This window comes from Oncorhynchus masou, chromosome 26 (assembly GCF_036934945.1).
Source record: "Oncorhynchus masou masou isolate Uvic2021 chromosome 26, UVic_Omas_1.1, whole genome shotgun sequence".
Classification (NCBI taxonomy): Eukaryota; Metazoa; Chordata; class Actinopteri; order Salmoniformes; family Salmonidae; genus Oncorhynchus; species Oncorhynchus masou.
This window is the reverse complement of record NC_088237.1, coordinates 18,034,438-18,060,535: the sequence shown is the minus strand read 5'-3', so window position 1 is coordinate 18,060,535 and position 26,098 is coordinate 18,034,438. Positions and strand designations below refer to the sequence as shown.

Here is a 26,098-nt window from a genome sequence, read left to right as displayed (position 1 = left end):
TATTGGACACGTTGTAGTCCATACTGATAGCTTATTTGGTTGGAGTTTAGTGCTACGGTACAAGTCGTTAGGATGTGGTTTTACTTCCTGGTCTCTATGTGTCACGCCCTGACCTTAGTATTCTTTGTTTTCTTTATTATTTTGGTTTGGTCAGGATGTGACAAGGGTGATGTATGTGTTTTTGTCTTGTCTAGGGGTTTTGTATGTTTTTGGGGGTGTTTACTAGTCTAGGTGTTATGTATGTCTATGGTTGCCTAGATTGGTTCTCAATTAGAGGCCGCTGTTTATCGTTGTCTCTGATTGGGAACCATATTTAGGCAGCCATATTCCTTAGGTTCTCTGTGGGTTATTGTCTATGGTTAGTTGCCTGTGTCTGCACTATTATATTATAGCGTCACATTCGTTTAGTGTTTTCTTCATTAAATAAGTATGTATTCACATCACGCTGCGCCTTGGTCTCCTCCATATAACGAACGTGACACTATGTCGATTTGGATAAAAGCCTTTGCTAAATAACTAGGCCTACATGTTGACTTGGTTTATCAAGGTGATTCATGTATAACAGCCATCAACTACACGAATAAGGGCAAGAACCCCACACCTCTCCCCTGCTATCCATGAGTCTGTGTTTATGACCGTAATAGTTGACACTGTCAACAAACCATGACACCAGGGGAAACTCTAATGATATACAAAACTTGATTAGGTTCATGACATGGATACTGTCATACTGTCACATCCTCGAGTCTGTCTGTGTGTCTGTCTCTATTTACAGTTCCCTAAAGGTTGCCACTTGCATGTGGGCACAATTCTACATTGATGTGATTACTGCCCCCATCTCGCCATTCTTGCTGGATGCTGAAAATAATGGGAATACTGTTGTCACTAATCAAACATATTTTATTTAATAATGTCAACAGTTACATCCATAAGTGAGTGTGTAACATTATTTTCCTCATGAAGAATTATACATTCATACACCAACAAAAATCTTAGATTATAATTCGATGTTACATTAGTAAAACATTGTAAAATCTATCCTAATATAAATGTACTTCATATATTTCATAACTTGAAAAGCAATGACTAAAATAATATTGTATTATGTGTTATAAGGTATATAATCATGTGGTTTTCTTGGACCTTCTATCCCTCTCCTGTTGCATCATCATGGCTGGTCCTCTTCATCCAGACCCACACTGACCTTAGAAAACAAACACAACAGTACAAAGACTCTCACTGGAATTAGTTCATGAACACATTACTTAATTTCGATATTGTCAATCGGATGCAAAACCTAACACACTGTACAAGAAACTCTGAACAGACTAAACATAAGGAGGCACTTTTATAATTGTAACACATAAGTGCATTACCTTCTTCAGGGCTTCCAAGTTCTACTGTTTTGCGAAAAACATCCCCATTGGGCAGTTCTCTCCAGCTTAAGCCTTGGATGAAGTTCCCGTTCTTAGCCAACTCCTTTCTGATCTATGAGATATGATCAAACTAGATGAAACATTTGAGCATCCTAAATGTAATACTATGAGATGTCATGAGAAGAATGAAATGAGTGAGCATGACGTTGATTTCTGATGTGGGAGATGTAGGACTCCTGTACCTGCTCCAACATCTGTTCCTTTACCACAGGGTCATTGAGGTCAGCTCCTGAGTTAGATTTCAGAGACATCCTTACAATGGTCTGCTTCATTCTCTTTTCTAGAAGGACATAGGAATGATAAGATGAGACAGCCACTCAAATGAGATTCAGCTTATTTACAATAAATATTACTTTTCTTCCCGCAGGAAAGGAAAATCTACCCTCTCCCTCGCACGCCGAAAGACTGATTTGCTTCAGGTGATCCCCTAACGAAAACTCAAAATACTTGTTTGTTTTTCAAAAAAGAAGCCTGAAACCCTGAATTAAGACTGTTGACGTCTAGTGGAAACCATAGGAATTGCAATCTGGGTGATGGAGTTACATAGAAACAACATGTTTCCATAACAAGAGCATGGGAGCTAAAAAATATATATATTCTGGTCGGATTTGCTTCGGATTTTCGCCTGACATAAATTTCTGTTATAGTCTAAGACACTTTAACAGTTTTCTCTCCAATGCTACCAATTATATCCTGGCTTCTGGGCCTGAGTAACTGTCACGATCGTCATATGGAGTAGACCAAAGCGCAGCGTGGTTAGAATACATTCTTCTTTATTTAATGAAGAACACGAAGAACACTGAAACAAAAACAACAAAACGAATAAGACGAACGTGACCGCTATATAAACACTGTGCTAACATGCAACATAACATAGACAATAACCCACAAAATACCCAAAGAGGATGGCTGACCTAAAAATGGTTCCCAATCAGAGACAACGATAAACACCTGCCACTAATTGAGAACCAATCTAGGCAACCATAGACAAACATAAACACCTAGATGAAAACAACCCCATAAATCTACAAAAACACCAAGACAATGCAAACACCCTAGAATAAGACAAAAACACACATATCACCCATGTCACACCCTGACCTAACCAAAATAAGAAAAAAATATATATAATCTGTTCAATAAAAGATGTCAGTCTTACTTCCTGTGCAAAGGAACGGTCTCTTCAGAGAGCAGTCTATCTTGTCCAGGGAGGCGTGTTCAGTCTGTCCATGGCCCTGACGGGTCAGGGAGCAGCAGTTACTAGCACCCAGTTGAGGCTCAGACACACAGTATGGGAAGAGGTCCCCATTGGACCACACCCACATTCTGGTAGAAGTCTTCCAGTAGAGTCCGATCCACATATCAACCTGCTGTGTTTCTGTTATGCTTTGGAATGCTGTGTAATCCTCTTGGGTGAGGATGCTCGCTAAGTCATCTCCATTGGCTCGGCAAGCCGTCTGTGCCTCCTCCCACGTCAATGAACTTTGACCCATGTAATATTTAAGCTCTGAGGAAATGTTTGATTGTGTGCCTAAGGACAGAAAATACACAATTGTCCTAAAAATGTCCTGAAAGACATGGACATTGATGTTAAATAAATGTACATAGACAGTTGTCAAAGGATACTGTAACTCATAAAGGTGACATTATTTGAAATGTACTATGTACTGTACCAAGGTGTTAAGAATGAATAACCCCCTTCAAGTAAAGTGTTTACATTACTTTGGAGTAATAGTTTACAAATATCAGACAAGGGAGAGAATGGATGCAAAATCAACTTACTTTTCTGGCACACAAAGTGCCATGAACTTGTGCAATCTCTCAAAAGCCATACTTTTGCACTTTGTCCATGAATAACACACTTTGCATTTGGTGTATTCAAATAGTCCAGTTTGGGCCAAAAGGCATTGTATTGGGAGTGGACCCAGACAGCGTCAGTGAGACTCTGTGCTGACATTGCTCTCAGAGCTGCTACCTGGTCCTCAGCATTGAAGATGGTGGCCAGTTCCTCGTAGTAATTCCTGCAGAACTGCTGGGCTTCGGCCATGCTCGTCCCCTCACTAACCAGAGTAAACACTGGTATCTCTACTGCTGGGCCTGTGTGGACAGACAAAGCACAGGAGTGATTCCTCATCAAACAAGAACCAAAAAAGTTCAGAACTTTTGGGGATTATCACTAAATATAATCCATATAATGGTCCTTTAGAGGAAGGATTTGTTACCATTTATTTTTTATTAATTTAACTAGGCAAATCAGGACAAATTTTTATTTACAATGACTGCCTACACCGGCCAAAGCCAGACGACGCTGGTTCAATTGTACGCCGCGCTATGCGAATCCCAATCACTTGATACAGCCTAGATTCAAACCAGGGTGTCTGTAGTGACACCTCTAGCACTGTGATGCAGTACCTTAGACCGCTGCACCACTCGGGAGCATAATCTTAATGTACAAATCATGCTCTTTCCATGACATAGAAGGACCAGGTGAATTCAGGTGAAAGCTATAATCCCCTTCAAACAGTGTAGATGAAGGAGAGGAGACAGGTTAAAGAAGGATGTTTAAGCCTTGTGACAATTGAAAATGGATTGTTTCCATTTAGAAGGTGAATGGGAAAGACAAAAGATTGAAATACCTTTAAATGGGGTATGGTTGTAGTTGCCAGGCACACCTGTTTGAGTATGTCAAGAACAACAAAGTTGCTGGGTTTTTCAAGCTCAGCAGTTTCTATGTGTATCAACAATGTTTATCACCCAAAGGACATCCAGCCAACCTGACACAACTGCGGGAAGCATTGGAGCCAGCATCCCTGTGGAACGCTTTCGACACCTTGTAGAGTCCCCAACGAATTGTACCGAAGAATTGAGGCTGTTCTGAGGGCAGAATGGGATGGAACTCATAATATACTCTACGTCCACATCAAAGTTCCAGACTGGGATCTCTGCTACTTTTAGCGTTATGGGATTCAAAAATCATGTTAAACAATATTATTGCACAAAGAGTGAGTCTATTAACTTATTATGTGACTTGTTAAGGCAATTTTGCTCCTGAATTTATTTAGGATTGCCATAACAAAGTGTTTGAATACTTATTGACTCAAGAGATTACAGCTGTTCATTTTATATTAATTTGAAAAAATGTCGATAAACATAATTCCACTTGGAGTCTTAAAGGAAGCCAGTGTAAGGCCAAAATGTCATAAATGTTCAAACTTCAGTAAGATATTTCTCAATTATGCTTTAAGGTACAAATGTCAAATACTGTTTAATTCAACAATCCTTCCTCCAAAGGACCCCTCTATGGATGATTTTTTTTTATGTAAAAAGGTTTTCGTTTTGGGTGGATCCACCTACGACCTAAGATCAATGGTTAATAATAAACTACTTTGGATTTATAAGGGAACTGAAGTTATTTGAAGCTCAATAAACCTAATTTCATACTAATGTTGTTGAGCTAGATCACTCCATCTCAATTTAGAGCTCATTTACAACTTCTTGACACTGTGAACACTGAAAACATGTTTAAAAATTTTAAGTAATATGTGTACAGTTTGTTATATTGATCCATACCTTCACTGCAGCCCTTCCTAGTGTAACCAGATGTGACTCCTGTATGGATTGTCATAGTTGGTTGACCAAAGGAATACTTTTGAAAGCAGTAGAATCTGTTTTGAAAGTAAAAGACAATACAGATGCACTTCCTATGTCATTTCTGTTTAACATTAAAATAAATGTAATCAATGTCATTGTAAACAAATACTGGTCATAATTTTGATCTCATTCATTGTCAGTCCTTGAATCCATAGCTCTGCATTTGAGAGCAGTGATATTTCTCTATTGACAAAAACAAGTGGTGTGACCACCACCCAAACAGGCAACCCAAACACGCAAATAGATTATACTCTTTAACCACGTAGCTGAACCAGGAACACTGAGGGTTCTGAGTGCAGGCAAGCTGGCAATAATTGCAGTCTCGTTCATACACCATCAGAAGGTCTTTCCCACTAAAGTCTTTGTCAACCTTGATTCCCTGTGAGCAGTAAGCTGTTGGATTACAAGTCAATTATTAAAAAGATAAACTACCACAAAAGTGACAGAAATGTTCTTGTCCATATTACAATTTTAGATTGATTTACACTTAACCATGAAGGATAAGTGTTATATAGCATATAAGCATGTACACTCACATGTTTCAAATGCTCTTGTGTCACTGAAGGGCTCATCCAAGGACTGCTGACTGAAGAAGAGGTCAGGGGCTGCACCTGGGCAAAGAACACAGTCTAAGCATTCTCATCCTGTAAAAAGAATGATCACAAAACATAATGTGTATGTTGTGTCTGTTACACATGTATAACTTGTACATAGATAGTGAGATCGAAAACATGGACATGTGTCACAGTAGAGCAAAAAAGGTAACTATTGATGGGCTGTTTTTAGTTTAAAGATGTTGGGGAAAAGGGAATACAATTCTTACCCAGAAACACTGCCAACACTGTTGGGAGCCACATAGCCACTGAAAAGATGCAGAAGGGTCCTCAAGGTGTTTGTCTGTTTTAGAAAATATTTTATAAATATGTATAAGTAACAAGATGATATTGGGATTTTATGATTGAGAAAAGAGATCTTGAATGCAAACTGTTATGGAAAAGAAGTCTCGGGCCACCCGAGTGGCACTAGCTGTGTCATTACAGATCCTGGTTCGATCCCAGGCTGTGTTGCAGCCAGCCGTGCCCGGGAGACACATGAGGCGGCCCATGCGCGTTTGGGTTAGGGGAGGGTTTGTCCGGTGTCGTGGAAATTGCAAGATTATGTTATAATACTTGTATTGTATTATAATGGTTGTTTTACTCGACAGAATATAGTATTCTGTTAACTATTGTGTGTGTGTTTTACTGAGGAGGGCCTCTATGAGATAACTGACAGAGGAGATTTACGATGTCTTTGGGTGATAAAACCTAAAGAGCATTCCAGATAACATGAGGTAATGTTTTTGTGCTATACCGTACCAGGTTGAGACGGTTCCAGTTTGGAGTAGGAGGATCAGACACTGGTCTATACTATGAAAACCATTGACATAGCAGTTTACTTAGCAGTTGCTGTCTGCTATGTGTTATAGATACCTTTCATACAAATCGCTAGCAATATTTCTGTTAGCTTTATAGTATGGCTTTGCCTAAGATTGGTGTTAGTAAAGTTACCCAGTAGACAGACCTCCGGGTCTAAAGGGAATTCAACCCCGTGAATTGAGGATATGGTATTGCATACCCCCTGTCAGAAACCGTGTAGTTTTGAACACTGCCAAGTGGAATGGAGGAATGTTCCTTCATCTGAGCCACATCTAAAACATAGGGAGGAGATATCTGGGTTGAACTTGTGCAGTCTAGATGGGGTGATATAGAGCTGATGGAGGAAATTAAACTGGATCAGTCTGTATCTGGAGTTCAATGTGGATGTAACACCATCCCTGCATAGGTCACTCCATAGATCCTCATCAAGATCAATACCCAGATCTTTTTCCCATCTAAGTTGGGGTTTATCTAGCCCAGGCAGTGTTAGTCCTGACATAAGAGCATTGTATACACGGGAAATGGTCTTGAACAGTGGTTGGTCTTGGCAGAGTTGTTGTTCAATGGGTGTTCAATGGGTGACGTCTTAGGTAGGTTCCATTGTCCCTTGAGAGTCACCCTGATAAATTTTCGTAGTTGTAGGTAGCTAAAGAAGTCCCTGTTAGGCAAGTGGTATTTCTGTTTCAGCTGATCAAAAGACATAAGAACTCCCTCCTCGTAACAATGTTCCAGAAGAGTGATCCCTTTATCAGACCATGGTCTAAAGTCACTATTCTGGAAAAACATAGGGATCAATCTATTGTTCCATAAAGGGATTTTAGGGGAAAGGAATCCCTCTCGTCCGAACAGCTCATGCAGTTTGCACCATGCCAGGACAGAATGTATGATTAAAGGGTTGTCTGTGATGGTTTTTATAGATTTTCTGTCCCATTTGTAAAACAAATCTGCCCCAGTGTCATCATTTACCTCAAGCTTTTCAATGTTCAACCATGAAGGAGAGGGACCATTGTCATACCTCTGAGCCAGAAACCTAGACTGTGCAGCCCAGTAGTACATTCTAAAATTGGGGAGGTTTAAGCCCCCTTGACTGTAATCAAGGGTCAGTTTATCCAGGCCAACCCTAGGGGTTTTGCCGTGCCAGATAAACCGTCTGGTCAGCTTGTCGAGAGAAGAAAAAAATGTTGCGGGAACAGGGATAGGGAGAGATTGAAACAGATATAGAAATCTGGGCAGGACATTCATTTTAATTACATTGATTCTACCCAGTAGAGTGAGAGGTAAGTCCATCCATTTACAAAGGTCAACCTCCACCTTTTGCAACAAACTGGCCAGATTGAGTTTATAGAGGTTGTTCAGATTACCATCCACCATTATGCCCAAATATGTGAAGCCCATAGGCGACCATCTAAAAGGAAACTTGTGCTTGATGGTATGATGGTCAATGACAGACAACGGTAAGATTTCGCTTTTATCAAAATTGACCTTATATCGAGAGAAAGAACTATAACACTGTAGTAGGATCTGCAAGTGAGAGAGGGAGTGTTCTGGGTTTGTTAGAAATAAGATAAGGTCGTCCGCAAAGAGTGATAATTTATGGGTATAGGGGCCCACCTAAAAGCCATGTATGTCAGGGCACGTTCTAATAGCCTCAGCCAACGGTTCGATGGCGAGTACAAAGAGTTGGGGGCTAATTGGGCAACCTTGTCTGTTCCCCCTATAAAGAGGGAAAGAGGTGGAAGTAATCCCATTGGTAGCAATCCTAGCTTTAGGAGATTTGTAGAGTGATTTTATCAAATTTACAAACATGGTACCTAAACCGAACTTTTCCAAGACGTGAAAGAGGTATGGCCATTCAACCCTATCAAAGGCCTTTTCAGCGTCGAGGGAGACTGCGACACTAGGTATTTTGTTTTTGTTAGCAAGGTGAATTATATCAAAGAACCTTCTGAGATTATTGGAGGACAATCTATTAATTATGAAGCCAGTCTGATCTGGGTTGACAAACAGGGGAAGACATGACTCCAGTCTCTTAGATAGCATCTTGGTGACCAGTTTACAATCTGTGTTAAGGAGAGAGATTGGTCTATAGGAGGCGCACTTCAGCGGGTTTTTCCCTTTCTTTACAGTAATCACTGCTTGAGAGAAGGACTCTGGAAAGCAGTTGTCTTCTCTGGCTTTTTTAAGTACCCCCATAAGGTAGGGGACCAACAGCTCCCTAAATTTTTTTGAACTCTGGAGGGAAGCCATCCTCCCCAGGAGATTTATTGGAAGGTAAGGATTTAATGGCCTCCAACAATTCAGGAACTGAGAAGTGTTCACTCAGGCGCTCGCTGTCTTCCCCTGACAGGCATGGGAGGTTGAGAGAGGAGAGAAAGGAGTCGATCTCTGATAGATCATCGCTTGATTGGGAAGTGTAGAGGTCTTCATAGTATTTCTTAAAAGTATTATTCATTTCAGTAGGGTCGAAAGATATCTCATTAGTAAGAGTTTCTATGGCATTAACCTCTTTGAACTCTAGGGGCGCAATTTCATTTTTGGATGAAAAACGTTCCCGTTTTAAACAAGATATTTTGTCACAAAAAGATGCTCGACTATGCATATAATTGCTACTGTTCGAAAGAAAACACTCTGACGTGTCCAGAAATACAAAGATCTTCCCTGTGCGTGCCCTTTAACGTGAGCTTCAGGCAAAACCAAGATGAGATGGCATCCAGGAAATGACAAGGATTTTTGAGGCTCTGTTTGTCATGATCTCCTTATATGGCTGTGAACACAAGAGGAATGAGTCTGCCCTTTCTGTCGTTTCCCCAAGGTGTCTGCAGCATTGTGACGTATTTGTAGGCAGATCATTGGAAGATTGACCATAAGAGACCACATTTACCACGTGTCCGCCCGGTGTCCTGCGCCGAAATTGGTGCGCAAAAGTCACCTGCCAGTATTTTTCCAAACAATACAGAGACTAAAGCAAGCTTCCACGAACTGCATGTCAATGAAGAGATATGTGAAAAAACACCTTGAGGACTGATTCCAAACAACGTTTGCCATGTTTCGGTCGATATTATGTAGTTAATCCGGAAAAGTTTTACGTTGTAGGTGACTGCATTTTCGGTTCGTTTCAGTAGCCAGGCGCAATGTAGAAAACGGAACGATTTCTCCTACACACAGACGCTTTCAGGAAACACTGCGCATTTGGTGTGTAACTGAGAGTCTCCTCATTGAAAACATCAGAAGCTCTTCAAAGGTAAATGATTTTATTTATTTGGTTATCTGGTTTTTGTGAAAATGTTGCGTGCTACATGTTATTCAAAATGCATTGCTAGCTTTGCATACTCTTACACAAATTAGTCAATTTCTATGGTTCAAAAGCATATTTTGAAAATCTGAGATGACAGTGTTGTTAAGAAAAGGCTAAGCTTGAGAGCAGATGCATTATTTTCATTTTATTTGCGATTTTCAGAAATCGTTAACGTTACATTATGCTAATGAGCTTCAGGCTATAACTGTATACAGGGTTTTTTCATAGCCAAACGTGAACAAAACGGAGCGATTTGTCCTACACAAATAATATTTGTTTGAAAAACTGCACATTTGCTATGTAACTGAGAGTCTCCTCATTGAAAACATCCGAAGCTCTTCAAAGTTAATGATTTTATTTATTTGGTTATCTGGCTTTTGTGAAAATGTTGCGTGCTACATGCTACACAAAATGCTATGCTAGCTTTGCATACTCTTACACAAATTAGTCAATTTCTATGGTTCAAAAGCATATTTTGAAAATCTGAGATGACAGTGTTGTTAAGAAAAGGCTAAGCTTGAGAGCAAACGCATTATTTTAATTTTATTTGCGATTTTCAGAAATCGTTAACGTTGCGTTATGCTAATGAGCCTGAGGCTTTAGTCACGATCCCGGATCCGGGATGGGGAGTTTCAAGAAGTTAATTGTCCTCTTACTTTCCTCTGCTTTCAGTTGCCATGCCAATACTTTGTGAGCTTTCTCTCCAAGCTCGTAATAACGCTGTTTTGATTTAGTGATGGCCCTCTCAGCTTGATATGTGTTCAGAATATTATATTTAAGTTTTTTATTTACCAAAAGCCTGTATAGATCTTTAGTCGGACCTCTTTGGTAGGTTTTCTCTAGCTCTGAGATTTCAGATTCAAGGGCACTCAGTTCCGCACCGTGTTTTCTCTTCAGCCCTTTAGTATAGGAAATAATCTGTCCCCTCAGATAGGCCTTCAATGTGTCCCAAAGAATGAAGCTCTCAGGAGCAGAGGGTTTGTTTGTCAAAGTAAAAATATTGATCTGCTCTTTGATGAATGCACAAAATTCAGGTTGCTTTTGGAGTGTAGAATTTAGTCTCCATCTATATGCTCCATTTACCTTGGTAGGAATGGAGATTGATAATACCAGAGGAGAATGGTCACTAAGCAATCTGGGGAGATACTCGACATCTAACAATCTATGAAACAGTTGTGTCAAAAGTAAAAAAGTTATCTATGCGTGTGTGTGTCTTGTGTGGGTGTGAATAAAAAGAGTAATTCCTATCCTCTGGGTGCAACTGTCTCCAGATGTCTAGTAAATTGAGATCTTTCATGAATGACATGGTGAGCTTGCTGGCTTTGGTAAGAAGTGAGGGTTTATCAGAAGACCTATCAAGAACTGTATCTATGCTAAAATTAAAATCTCCTCCAACCAGTAGCCATCCTGGTGGTGCTTGAGCAACCTGAAGGAAGACATTCTGAATAAACATATGGTCATCGAAGTTAGGAGCATAAATATTCAATAGGGTCCAAGACTCTGAAAACATATGCCCCTGCACCAAAACAAACCTGCCAGAGGGATCAGAGATGTGTTGTTGACGCAGAAGGGGATGTGTCTACTTATCAAAATTGCAGTTCCTCTTGCTTTGGAGTTAAAAGAGGATGCAAAGACTTGTCCTACCCATTCCCTCCTCAATTTCTTGTGTTCACTGGCTGTAAGATGTGTTTCTTGTAAAAACACAATGTCAGACTTTAATTTCTTAAGGTATGTATAGACTCTTTTCCTTTTAATCGGGCTGTTAAGACCTTTTACGTTGAATGTGACATATTTTAGTGGATTAAGCATAGGTTGGGTTTCAAATATGTAACTGAATAGAAATCTATCATATGCAGATAATTAGGAAATGTTTCAACTTTGGTTTGAGCACAAAAGTGACCTGTGTGTCTCTTTAGGAAGGAAACAATAAACATAGAAAAAAGGAAGAAAAAAAAAATCCCCCCACCCCGATTGTCAGACTAGAACAACAATCCCAACAATCAAACATGAATACACTTGTAGAGATACGTTTCTGCTCGCTTTCCATCTTGCTCTTACTAGCTAAACCTTGGTGTAAACTAAAACCTGCGAGCTCTAAGTTGAAAACAAACGTTGTGAATAGATATTTATGGCTGAATATTTACTGCCCACGGTAAGGGCTGCTTGAGTCTCTTTTCGAAAGATTAACATAAATGAGGGGGAAAGCAGTGGGCCTAAGCCCACTTATTGCTTCACCCAGTGGATATGGAATAAACCAAAATATACTCTCCTGTAAATGTAATAGAACTCACCCCGGAAAGATACGGTTAGTTGAAAATGTACAAATCAATTATAGTGACCGGGAGATACCAGCAGTTCAGTCCAGATAAGAGAAAACAAACGAACTGCGTTTTATCCCCCAGAGAGACCGTCCTGGCTCAGACGTTGCTCAGTTTTTTGAGAAAAGTGTGCACTTCTCCCGGTGTGTTGATGAGATGGCATTGGCCTTTGTACTGAACTTTCATCCACGCAGGGTGGATGAGGTAGCCGGTGATGTTCTTCTCCTTCAGTGCTTTGGCGGCAGGTCTGAACTGCTTGCGACGTCTGGCGAGATCCGCGCTCATATCTGGGAAAAGGCTGACCCTCTTTCCATTGATGGTGATGTCCCCTTTGGCTCTTGCGAGTTGCAGTATCTTCTCTCTGTCTTGGAAATGGAGGAACCTGATCAGGACGGCTCGTGGGGGCTCATCTGGCCAGGGTTTCGGCTCTGATGTTCTGTGGGCGCGTTCGATTTCCAGCGGCTTGGTGAAGTTGATTATGCCTACGACCTCCGGGATCCATTGAGTGAAGAAACGGACCGGAGGACACTCGCTGTCCTCTTTCAATTCCACCACACGGATATTACTACGTATACTCTGATTCTCCATCTGATCTACCTTGTTTTTGAGGTAGGCATTGTCCTTTTGCAGTTGTATCAAGACCTGGTCATGTCTAGCGATGGTATCTTCAGCTGTGCTAATGCGCAACTCTTCCTCAGTAGTTCTCAAAAGGAGATCATTCATGGAGGATTTCAGGTCGTCAATGGAGGAATGGAGTTCAGCCGATTTCTTATCGATTTTCAGAGAAAGACCTCTGTTACCATCCTGAATTTCCCGGAGGAGAGTAGCCAGCATGTCGGCAGGCTCGCAAGAGGCTGCTGAGAGCAACAGCCTGGAACTGTCGTCTGAGTTATGAGGGCTAATGCTAATCTTGCTAGCTGTAGCGTTATCGTTATCTTGGGAATCAACCACGTTTTGGTCGTCCTTCTTGCCTCTCGGTCGGAGGTCCATGGCTCTTTGGGAAGGTAAGTACTTGACAATTTATCAGCCGGTGTTAGAATATTGTTTCAACGTTGTTATTTAGGTAAAAATAGAATAACTTTGAAGAGCTCGGTTTGTCAACGTCTGCTCAGCTCCACGGCATCACATGCTCCCGTGAACAGGGTTTTCTATGACACATTGGTGCGGCTGGCTTCCAGCAGCGAGCAGTGTGTCAAGAAGCAGCGTGGCTTGGCGGGGTCGTGTTTCGGATCTCTCCTGAGGCTGTACGGGAGTTGCAGCGATGAGACAAGACTATATCTACCAATTGGAAATCCCAGGGAAAAAAATAATTATCTCGTGATGGCCTTAACATTGAGTAGCTGATTTGGTTCTGGGTGCCATGGATATAGCCAGTGGATTTAACTAGGCAAATAGAGTAAGATACTCTGGCTCATTTGACAATGAACGAGTGACTTGATTCAACCTTTCTCCTCCCCCTTTTGTCCTCCAAATTTCTTTTAACAGTTTGTTGTGTTGTGATGCTTTTAAATATTCATATGTTGTTTTGAATGCTTTAATGATTTCAGCACTAACTTGACAAGTGCCTGTCACCTTTAACAGGAAAACATTTTTGCTCAAATTCTTCCTCGGCATCCTCTGGAACAAATATTTCTAATGAGGCATCATTAAAGATGGCGGACGGAAGACAGGGTGGTGCGGCAGGTGCCGCTTCTCATTCGAATGCTGTAATTTTATCTAAACCATCAGGTGTACACCAACCCCAGCTAAGTAACTCATGCAAAGTTAAAGCGCAATTATGTGTTTTATCTCAAGCCATGATTGTCAGTTATGTAGCTGCTCTACTGATAATCTCAGTGCGTCCTTGCTGGCATGACACAAATCTACTGCCGGAGAATATCAACACCAAACACATTGGTTCACCGTTCCATGGGAGCGTACAGTACGCAGCGTACCATAATGTTCTGAATAATGGCCAAGTCTATCTTGCTCCCTATTCCACTGAACCGCTTAGGCGTAACAAACACAAGTCCAACATTTATCGGAAACTGTTAAACTACCTGTTCACTACCCTCCTGCTCTCCGGGAATGTGCAACTCAATCCTGGGCCCAACATCCCCAAGCCAGCGATACGCACCGGAGTGGAAAGCAGTGGATGGCCTCATCCACTGATTGTCGCCGCTGTGGAAGTGGGTGAGTGCTATGGTGCCATGGTTTCTCTCGACTCACCCGGCTCCAGGATAGATTTTGAATCTTCAAACATACCCAAGTCGCTATATGTGATCCCTGACTCTGCTTCTGGTACGCAAGTTGTTTTAATTAGTTCCCCGCATCCAGTGCAGGCGGGAGGGATTGTTACTTGCGCTACCGAAACTGCCCCTAATCAAAACTAAACAAAACGGCCTAAACCCAGCAGTCAGAAAACACAGAAAATTTAACTTTTTTCAATGTGTCAATCACTCTCTAGTCATCTGGGACCCACGAGCTAAGCCCAAGGGACTACTAGGGGGGCACTTGAACATTCGTAATGTCATTTTCAAAAAGTGATCAAATTTAACATCTACTCACAGACTCCAACCTTGACTTCCTCTGCCTCTCAGAGACGTGGCTCCATAAAACCTCTCTATATGCTGCTGTGATTGTGCCTGGCTACAATGTTTTCAGGAGAGACAGGATTGAAGGAAGAAGAGGAGGTGTGATGATTTACATTAAAGAACATATCCGATGTAAACAAATTGAGTGGTCATGTGATAATGAACTGGAATGTATTGGCCTGAACGTTACACTGTCTCCTCAAATGTCTTTTACCCTTATTGGAATGTATAGGCCACCTTCCACCAAAAGTGTGTTTTTTGATCAGTTTAGTAACATGCTTAGGGAATGTGACTTTGGGAAAGAGGAGATTTTAACGTTAATTATGAAGACAAGTTTTGTAGGAAAACCCACAAACGGACACTAATACCTTTGACCTTACACAGCTAGTTAAAGGGCCAACCAGGGTGACTTGTTGCTCTAAAACACAGATTGATTTGGTGTTCAGTAATAAACCAGAGAGAGTGACTAAATCATTCAGTATGGTTACTGGGCTATCTGATCATAATCTGACACTTATAGCCAGAAAGCTGTCTAAGAGCAGTTTTAACCTCTCTACTGTTAGAAAGCCGGATCAACTAAGAATACCTAAGAGTGAATTTTGAAAACGTAATTAAGGGAATTAACTGGAATGATCTCTTGTCCTATACAGACGTGGAAGCTGATAGTCAAGTTTTTCTATCCACAATCCAGACTACAATAAATGGTTTCCTAAAGAAAATCTAATCCAAACCTGGCCAAATGGAGAAATCTGGAAATTGATGAAAGAACGAGATTATGCTCTAAAAATAGCCCTAAAGATCCAAATTAGAGCATGACAGACGTAGGTTTACCATGTTGAGAAATAAGGTGATGAAAGAAATCAGACAGGCAAAGGCAAATGGTTTTATTAACATAATTGGTAAAGCAAAGGGAAATACAGGGAAAGACCATAGTAAAACAGGGAAAGACCATAGTAACACTGCAAAAAGACTAGAAATCATGGTGAATAACAATCTAACACAGGATGCAGTCTAAATAGCAGTAACCTTCAATTCCTACTTTATTGTCTCTGTCAGGGTACTGACACAGAACCCCTCCACTGGTTTCTTGGGCTCAGTGCTAGTAAATGATGCACAACCTGTCTTCATCATAAGGGAGTTTCTGAGTCAAAAGTGAACAAGGTGATTAGCTCACTAAAGAACTCTAAAGCCAAAGATGTGTTTGGGCTACTCTACCTTTCTTAAAAACTACAAAGAGTCACTCATTGGCCCCATTACTAAGGTCACCAACACATCTATTGGTCTCGGGGTGTTTCCAAGGGTATGGATTTCGGCCATAATAACGGCCATCTTTAAATCAGGCGACTCTGCTGACGTGAGTGACTACAGGCCCATTAGTATACTACCTGTGGTGTCAAAGGTTGTTGAAAAGTGTGTAGTAGAACAACTGATTGCCCACCTCAACAACAGCCCCTTCACATTACACTCCATGCAGTTTGGCTTCAGGGCAAAACACTCCACAGAAACGGCAACTGCTTTCTTCTGGAAAATGTGAAGTCCAAGATGGACAAAGGGGGTGTTGTTGGGGCTGTGTTTCTGGACGTAAGGAAGGCTTTTGATACTGTTAACCATGTGTGTCAGAGTGAGCAATGAGCTGTCGCCCACTCTTAGCTATGATGTGGGCGTGGGCGTGCCCCAAGGGTCAATACTGGGGCCCCCCCTGTTCAGCCTGTACATTAATAATCTGCCTTCTGTCTGTACTGGGTCTGAAGTTTAAATGTATGCAGATGATACAGTGATATATGTGCATGCAAAGAGCAAACAACAAGCTGCACAAGAACTCTACTGTAATGGTCCAGGTTACAAAGTGGCTCAGTGACTCGTGTTTGCATCTCAATGTGAAAAAAACTGTTTGCATGTTCTTTACAAAGAGGGCAACAGATGCTACTGAGCCTGATGTCTATGTGTCAGGGGAGAAGCTCCAGGTGGTATCTGTTTTAAGTACCTTGGTATCATACTTGATTCCAACGTCTCTTTTAAAAAGCATGTGAAAAAGGTAATTCAAATAACCAAATTCAACCTAGCTAATTTCAGTTTTATAGAAAATTGTTTGACTATAGAGGTAGCAAAACTGTATTTCAAATCTATGATAATCCCCACTTAACATACTGCTTGACTAGTTGGGCCCAAGCTTGCTGTACAACATTAAGACCTATTCAGTCTGTCTACAAACAGGCTCTCAAAGTGCTTGATAGGAAGCCCAATAGCCATCATCACTGTTACATCCTCAGAAAGCATGAGCTCATGAGTTGGGAAAATCTTGTGCAATACAGCGACGAATGTCTTGTATTGAATATCCTAAATGGCCTGGCTCCCCCTCCACTCAGTACTTTTGTTAAACAGAAAACCCAAACATATGGCAGCAGATCCACAAGGTCTGCCATGAGAGGTGACTGTATAGTTCCCTTAAAGAAAAGCACCTTTAGTAAATCCGTTTTCTCTGTGAGAGCTTCCCATGTCTGGAATACACTGCCATCAGACACACATAACTGCACCACATATCACACTTTCACAAAATGCTTGAAGACATGGCTAAAGGTCAATCAGATTTGTGAACATGGTCCCTGTGTTACCGCTTTCCATGTTGTCTGTAGCTTGTGAGGTGTGGAAACACTTTGTTGCTTTTATGAATTTTGTCTTGCTGCTTTTTGTTCTATGTTGCTATGTCTGTATGCTATGTATTGCTTGTCCTATGTTGCTATTGTCTGTTATTGTAATTGATTTTTAATAACCTGCCCAGGGACTGCGGTTGAAAATTAGCCGACTGGCTAAAACCGTCACTTTTACTGAAACGTTGATTAATGTGCCCTGTCCCTGTAAAAAATCAAATAAACTTAAACTCAAACTCAAACGCATAAAGATATTAATGACAGTGATACATAATATTGTGTGTCATTGTAGTGGGTTTAGCTACAGACCGTGTGAACCAAAAGTTATTTCGGACTAAGGACTGATCCCTGATCCCTGAGATCAACTCCACCCAATCTGGCTCAGGTTCAGAAATTAATGCTCTGTTGAATATTTAAGTAAACCATACATTTTGCAGGCAGATTTCCTTTTTTTTTACTTGACCCATATGGAATAGAAACAAACAGTTCTCTATGTCATTGATCAAGTGATTAGTGATTTGATAAAATGATTGCTAGTATGCTGTTTCAGTTTACATATGCAGCAACAGAACACATTTTCTGACTTATTTTGTGCTTGATAAATATCCCATTATGAGAGCCACTGTGATCCAAACTAAACATATTTACTACATAACTTTAAAATAATGCTTTTTATATATGGCAATTTGACGAGATCCTGAGGCCCATTGTCGTGCCATTCATCTGCCGCCATCACCTTATGTTCCATCACCTTATGCACGGCCCCATGTCACATCAGCCACCATCTGTACACAATTCCTGGAAGCTGAAAATATCCCAGTTCTTCCATCGCCTGCATACTCACCGGACATGTCACCCATTGAGATGTTTGGGATGCTCTGGATTGATGTGTACGACAGCGTGTTTCAGTTCCCGACAATATCCAGCAACTACGCACAGCCATTGAAGAGGAGTAGGGACAACATTCTACAAGCCACAATCAATATGGGGATCATAGAACAAAAGAACATTGTGTTCATGAGAGTCTCCCCTTTCTATAGAGTGGTCCAATTAGTTGTAGGCCAAACCATTCGGATGCTACAGACATTTTTCATGAGAAGACCGGTTTTCAGGATGTCTCCTGGACTGACAAACAGGGGTGTAGCTCTGCCACTTTCCACCACAGATGCGGAAGTGTGATATAGGCGGAGAAGGAGGATTGAGACGCAGGCCATGCAAATAAACAGATATTTCTAGCTTAAACTGACAGATTTTGATGGAGATGTTTTGATTATGTTGCCTGAATCGAATCACTGGTGCATCAATAGACAGACAATAGGTGTGTAATATCTTATAAAATCATTGTTAAGATCATGTAGGATCAACATGACCTAAGATCAACATTTACTAAATGCTTTACATAAACATAAACACTACAATGTAGCTCTTTCCATGACGTAGACTGACGAGGTGAATCCAGATTAACTAACTTTAAAATAATGCTTTTTGACACCAACATGTCAGTCATGATATAAGATGTTATACAGTGATGAAGTGCTTGTAATATCCCATTAGTAAAAGTAAAATGAAGCGTACCTTTTTGGCTCCTCCTCTCTCTCTCTCCAAGGCTTGTTTGGTTTTGATGAGCAGACAGGTGGAGAAGTACTGTAGCTGGAGTGTTTATAAAGAGGACCTGCTCTCCTCCTCCTTTGAACACACCCTTGGGTCAGTCAACATCATCAAGCCTCCTCCCCGTTGTCTTGCTGAAAGAACCTTCTAGAAAGAGTGAAATGGAAAGGGCAAGGGGGATACCTAGTCAGTTGTACAACTGAATGCCTTCAACTGAAATGTGTCTGCCACAATTATCCCAACCCCTCTGAATCAGAATGATGTGGGGGGCTGCTTTATTGGACATGGACCCACCAAGACTGTGTTTATGTCCCTATATGGTAAATCAAACAACCTGAAAGGGAGAGTCCACTTATGTGCATTGAGTAAATTATCTGTAATAAATATGTTGTAGCATAATATGTCATAATTTGATATATTGTTAGTATCATTTAAAATTCCTAAATGTCTAACCTGTTGGGGAAGGGGGGTTCTAAACTGATATATGGAATTATTTTAAGAAGGTCATACCATGGATCATTTAGACACATGTGAGGGTCATAGAGCAAAACAGATAACACCACCGTGTCCATGAAAGTATCCCCTTTCTACAGTGGGGTCATATTATACTGAACAAAAACATAAACACAACATGTAAAGTGTTGGTCCCATGTATTTTGAGCTGAAATAAAGATCCCAGAAATGCTCCATAAGCACAAAAATCGTATTTATCTCAAAGTTTGTGCACAAATTTGTTTACATCCTTGTTAAAGAGTATTTCTTCTTTGCCAAGATAATCCATCCACTTGACAGGTGTGGCATATCAAGAAGCTGATTAAACAGCACGATCATTACTCAGGTGCACCTTGTGCTGGGGACAATAAACGGCCACTCTAAAATGTGCAGTTTTGTCAGACAACACAATTACCACAGACCCCTAAAGTTTTGAGGGATCGTGCAGTTGGCATACTGACTGCAGGAATATCCACCAGAGCTGTTGCCAGATAATTTAATGTTCATTTCTCTACCATAATCTGCCTCCAATTCAATCCGGCCTCACAGACCACATGTAATCAGACCACATCCGGCTTCTTTACCTGCGGGATCATCTGTGACCAGCCACCCGGACAGTTTATGAAACTGTGAGTTTGCACAACCAAAGAATTTCTGCACAAACTGCCAGAAACCGTCTCAGGGAAGCTCATCTGCGTGCTCGTCATCCATTACCAGGATCTTGACCTGACTGCAGTTCGGTGTCATAACCAACCTCAGTTGGCAAATGCTCACCTTCGATGGCCACTGGCACACTGGACAAGTGTGCTCTTCACGGATTAATCTCGGCTTTAACTGTTCCGTATGGCGTTGTGTGAGCGAGCGGTTTGCTGATGTCAATGTTGTGAGCAGAGTGCCCCATGGTGGCGGTGGGGTTATGGTATGGGCAGGAATAAGCTACTGACACCGAACACAATTGCATTTATCAATGGCAATTTCAATGCACAGAGATACCATGACAAGATCCTGAGGCCCATTGTATAAAATAGTTGTTAAGATTATGTAGGATCAACATGACCTAAGATCAACATTTACTAAATACTTTACTTAAACACTACAATGTATGGTTGGCATCATCAAATTACAACCTACTATTCTTTGGTTTGCATATATGACCAAGACGAGAGTTCAAATCACTGTGAAGTTATACACTGAGTGTACAAAACATTAGGAACACCTGCTCTTTCTCTGACATAGACTGACGAGGTGAATCCAGATGAAAGTTCTAATTCCTTATTGATCTCACTTATCAAATCCACTTCAATCTGTATAGATGGAGAGAACACTTGTTACAGAAGGACTTTTAAGCCTTGAGACAATTGAGACATGGATGGTGTATGTGTGCCATTCAGAGGGTGAATGGGCAAGGCAAAACATGTAAGTGCCTTTAAACACCCAAAGGACATCCAGCCAAATTGACACAACTGTGGGAAGCATTGTAGTCCATATGGGCCAGCATCCCCTGCTTTCGACACCTTGTAGATTCCATGCCCCGATGAATTGAGGTTGTTCTGCAACTGAATATTAGACAACCTGATAAGTCCTGCTCATCATTTGATTGGTAAGTGAAGGCTTTGTGCTTAGGGAAATGATGAGTAATTCTCAGTTCATAATTTTCATGCCAGTCTTCCCCCTGTAGTGGTATTAACCCTAAACTTCCGACGCCGACAGAGATGGCCGCCTCGCTTCGTGCTCCTAGGAAACTATGCAGTGTTTCATTTTTTTGTGTTATTTCTTACATTGGTACCCCAGGTAATCTTAGGTTTTATTACATACAGTCTGGAGGAACTACTGGATATAAGAGCAACGTCAACTCACCATCATTACGACCAGGAATACAACTTTGCCGAAGCGGATCCTGTGTTTTGCCCACCACCCAGGACAATGGATCGGATTCCAGCCGGCGAACCAAAACAACGTCGCCGTAAAAGGGGTAGACGAAGCAGTCTTCTGGTCAGGCTCCGGAGACAGGCACATCGCGCACCGCTCCAGCTCATTCTACTCGCCAATGTCCAGTCTCTTGACAACAAGGTTGATGAAATCCGAGCAAGGGTAGCAGTCCAGAGAGACATAAGAGACTGTAACATTCTTTGCTTCACGGAAACATGGCTCACTCGAGACACGCTATCGGAGTCGGTGCAGCCAGCTGGTTTCTTCACGCATCACGCCGACAGAAAAAGCATCTTTCTGGTAAGAAAAAGGGTGGGGGGGTATGCCTTATGATTAACGAGACGTGGTGTGATCATAACAACATACAGGAACTCAAGTCCTTCTGTTCACCTGACTTAGAATTCCTCACAATCAAATGTCGACTGCATTATCTACCAAGAAAATTCTCTTCGATTATAATCACAGCCGCATATATTCCTCCCCAAGCAGATGAACTGCCCTGAACTGCCCTGAACAAACTTTATTTGACTCTATGTAAACTGGAAACCACATATCCTGAGACTGCATTCATTGTAGCTGGGGATTTTAGCAAAGCTAATCTGAAAACAAGACTCCCTAAATTCTATCAGCATATTAATTGTGCTACCAGGGCTGGTAAAACCCTGGATCATTGTTATTCTAACTTCCGTGACACATATAAGGCCCTCCCCCGCCCTCCTTTTGGAAAACCTGGCCACGACTCCATTTTGTTGCTCCCAGCCTATAGACAGAGACTAAAACAGGAAGCTCCGGGCTCAGGTCTGTTCAACGCTGGTCCGACCAATCTGATTACACGCTTCAAGATTGCTTCGATCACGTGGATTGGGATATGTTCATTGGGATAACAACATTGACAAATACGCTGATTCGGTGAGCGAGTTTATTAGCAAGTGCATCAGTGATGTCGTACCCACAGCAACTATTAAAACATTCCCAAACCAGAAACCGTGGATTGATGGCAGCATTCGTGTGAAACTGAAAGCACGAACCACGGCTTTTAACCAGGGCAGGGTGACTGGAAACATGACCGAATACAAACAGTTTTGCTATTCCCTCCGCAAGGCAATCAAACAAGCTAAGGGTCAGTATAGAGACAAAGTAGAGTCGCAATTCAACAGCTCAGTCACAAGAGGTATGTGGCAGGGTCTACAGTCAATCATGGATTACCAAAAGAAAACAGTCGAGGGTGGTATGTGTGTTTTATCTTGTGTATGGTTTTTTGTATATCTATGGGGTTTTGGTTTGTCTAGGTAAATGTAGGTCTATGGTGGCCTGAATTGGTTCCCAATCAGAGGCAGCTGTTTATCGTTGTCTCTGATTGGGGATCCTATTTAGGTTGCCATTTCCATTTTGGTTTTGTGGGTTATTGTCTATGTGTAGTTGCACGTCAGCACTTGTTGTAATTAGCGGCATGGTAATTTTGTTAGTTGTTTAGTGTTCTTCGTTTTAATAAAGAAGAATGTATTCATCTCACGCTGCGCCTTGATCTCATTGTTATGACGAACGTGACACCAGGATGTCTTGCTCCCAACAGACTAAACAACTTCTTTGCTCGCTTTGAGGACAATACAGTGCCACTGACACGGCCCGCTAACAAAACCTGTGGACTCTCCTTCACTGCAGCCGACGTGAGTAAAACATTTAAACTTGTTAACCCTCGCAAGGCTGCAGGCCCAGACGGCATCCCCAGCCACGTCCGCAGAGCATGCGCAGACCAGCTGGCTGGTGTGTTTACGGACATATTCAATCAATCCTTATCCCAGTCTGCTCTTCCCACATGCTTCAAGAGGGCCACCATTGTTCCTCTTCCCAAAAAAGCTAAGGTAACTGAACAAAGTGACTACCGCCCCGCAGCATTCACTTCCGTCATCATGAAGTGCTTTGATAGTCTAGTAAAGGACCATATCACCTCCTCCCTACCTGACACCCTAGACCCATTCCAATTTGCTTACCGCCCCAATAGGTCCACAGACGACGCAACCACACTGCACACTGCCCTAACCCATCTGGACAAGAGGAATACCTATGTGAGAATGCTGTTCATTGACTACAGCTCAGCATTTAACACCATAGTACCCTCCAAACTCCTCATCAAGCTCGAGACCCTGGGTCTCGACCCCGCCCTGTGCAACTGGGTACTGGACTTCCTGACAGGCCACCCCCAGGTGGTGAGGGTAGGTAACATCTCCACCCCGCTGATCCTCAACACGGGGGCCCCACAACTGTGCGTTCTGAGCCCTCTCCTGTACTCCCTGTTCACCCACGACTGCCTGGCCATGCACACGCCTCCAACTCAATCATCAAGTTTGCAGACGACGCTACAGTAGTAGGCTTGATTACCAACAACGACGAGACGGCCTACAGGGAGGAGGTGAGGGCCCTCGGAGTGTGGTGACAGGAAAATAACCTCACACTCAACGTCAACAAAACAAAGGAGATGATCGTGGACTTCAGGAAACAGCAGAGAGGGCACCCCCCTATCCACATCGATGGGACCGTAGTGGAGAGGGCAGTAAGTTTTAAGTTCCTCGGCGTACACATCACGGACAAACTGAATTGGTCCACCCACACAGACAGAGTGGTGAAGAAGGCGCAGCAGCTCCTCTTCAACCTCAGGAGGCTGAAGAAATTCGGGCTTGTCACCAAAAGCAATCACTAACTTTTACAGATGCACAATCAAGAGCATCCTGTCGGGCTGTATCACCGCCTGGTACGGCAACTGTAGTGAGGTCTGCACAACGCATCACCGGGAAACAAACTACCTGCCCTCCAGGACACCTACACCACCCGATATCACAGGAAGGCCATAAAGATCAAGGACAGCAACCACCGAGCCACTGCCTGTTCACCCCGCTATCATCCAGAAGGCGAGGTCAGTACAGGGGCATCACATCAGGGACCGAGAGACTGAAAAACAGCTTACATCTCAAGGCCATCAGACTGTTAAACAGCCACCACTAACATTGAGTGGCTGCTGCCAACACACTGCCTCAACTCCAGCCACTTTAATAATGGAAAAATGTATGTAAAAATGTATCACTAGCCACTTTTAACAATGCCACTTAATATAATGTTTACATACCCTACATTACACATCTCATATGTATATGCTGTAACCTATACCATCCTCTGCATCTTGCCATCTGTATGTAATACATGTATCACTAGCCACTTTAAACAATGCCACTTTTTTGTGTTTACATTACTCATCTCATGTATATACTGTACTCTATACCATCTACTGCATCTTGCCTATGCCGTTCTGTACCATCACTCATTCATATATTTTTATGTACATATTCTTCATCCCTTTACACGTGTGTGTATAAGGTAGTTGTTGTGGAATTGTTAGGTTAGATTACTCGTTGGTTATAACTGCATTGTCGGAACTAGAAGCACAAGCGTTTCGCTACACTCGCATTAACATCTGCTAACCATGTGTATGTGACAAATCAAATTTGATTTGATTTTTATTTGAAATATGTCTTTCTGGGAGAGGTACTATTTGTGGGCCCTCTTGGCTAGGTTTCCTTTAGTGACTGCTGAATAACTTATCAAGCATGCGTTGCCATTGTCATTTGCCTTTTTAAGGCCATGGACAAACATATTGAACAATATGATAACCAAATATTTCATTACAATCATAACTCTCACCTCAGTGTTCAGAGCAACCAGGTGAGGTGAAGCATGGGGCCCCCAGCCAGACCAATCAATTAGAGTAGTTATTTTCAGTCTGAAAAATATTGACCAGTTCAAGATAGAAAGCAGTATCCTGTACTGTGCATTATACAATAAGAGCATACTGCATAGCATGCAGCATTACAACTACCCCTGTCTATGCCTTTTGGCTAGAAACCTGCTGTTTGATTATGAGTATCATAGAGCTTCCAGCAATTGTTAGAAAACAGGACTTATATGTATTTTTGTATGTGGTACCTGCAGAGCTATGGCAGCCTAATCCCCAATTGTGTTAACAAATTGCAATGTAATTCTGGATGTTCAAAAGCCCATAGGTCCTGTTTGACTTATTTAGTTGGAACTTAGTGTTACAAGTAGTTAGGATGTAGTTGAACTTACCTGTCTATGTCAATTTAGATAAATGCTAAGTAACAATATGATAAATTAAATGTAGGTTTTCAAATCTTTTGAACCTTCACTAACTGATTCATGGTGTTTGGTTTATCAAGGTGATTAATTAAAACTTCTTGGTGACGGGGCAGTATTTTCACGTCTGGATGAAATGCATGCCCAAATTCAACTGCCTGCTGCTCATCCCTAGAAGATAAGATATGCATATTATTAGTATTTGGATAGAAAACACTGAAGTTTCTAAAACTGTTTGAATCATGTCTGTGTATAACAGAACTTATTTAGCAGGTGAAACCCCGAGGACAAACGAGGGTCCCCGAGGACCTATATCTGAGGTCACTCTTTTCAATGGGTTTTCATTGGGAATCCAGATTTCTAAGGGACTTTCTTGCAGTTCCTACCGCTTCCACTGGATGTCAACAGTCTTTAGAAATTGATTGTGTAATGAAGTAGCCCTGTTCAGAATGAGGGTCACTTCAAGTGTACTGTTAGAGGCGCATGACCAGAAAGCTAGCTACAGTTTTTTCCTCCTGTATCATCCCATCTTCAATTTTATTGATTATTTACATTAAAAATACCTAAAGTTGCATTACAAAAGCAGTTTG

General features: G+C 41.7%; 1 protein-coding gene across 1 annotated transcript; it reads right to left on the bottom strand.

Moving 5' to 3' along the window:
• Positions 1–925: 925 nt before the first annotated feature.
• On the bottom strand, positions 926–18,971 carry LOC135514547 (uncharacterized). Its single transcript, XM_064937974.1, has 10 exons — positions 18,912–18,971; positions 5,911–5,984; positions 5,624–5,698; positions 5,339–5,480; positions 5,007–5,101; positions 3,219–3,533; positions 2,596–2,967; positions 1,619–1,716; positions 1,377–1,488; positions 926–1,204 (listed from the first exon to the last, which is right to left on the bottom strand). The coding sequence occupies exons 2-10, from the start codon at positions 5,942–5,944 to the stop codon at positions 1,185–1,187; spliced, it is 1,263 nt and encodes a 420-aa protein (XP_064794046.1). The 5' UTR covers positions 5,945–5,984; positions 18,912–18,971; the 3' UTR covers positions 926–1,184.
• Between the last annotated feature and the right edge of the window lie 7,127 nt (positions 18,972–26,098).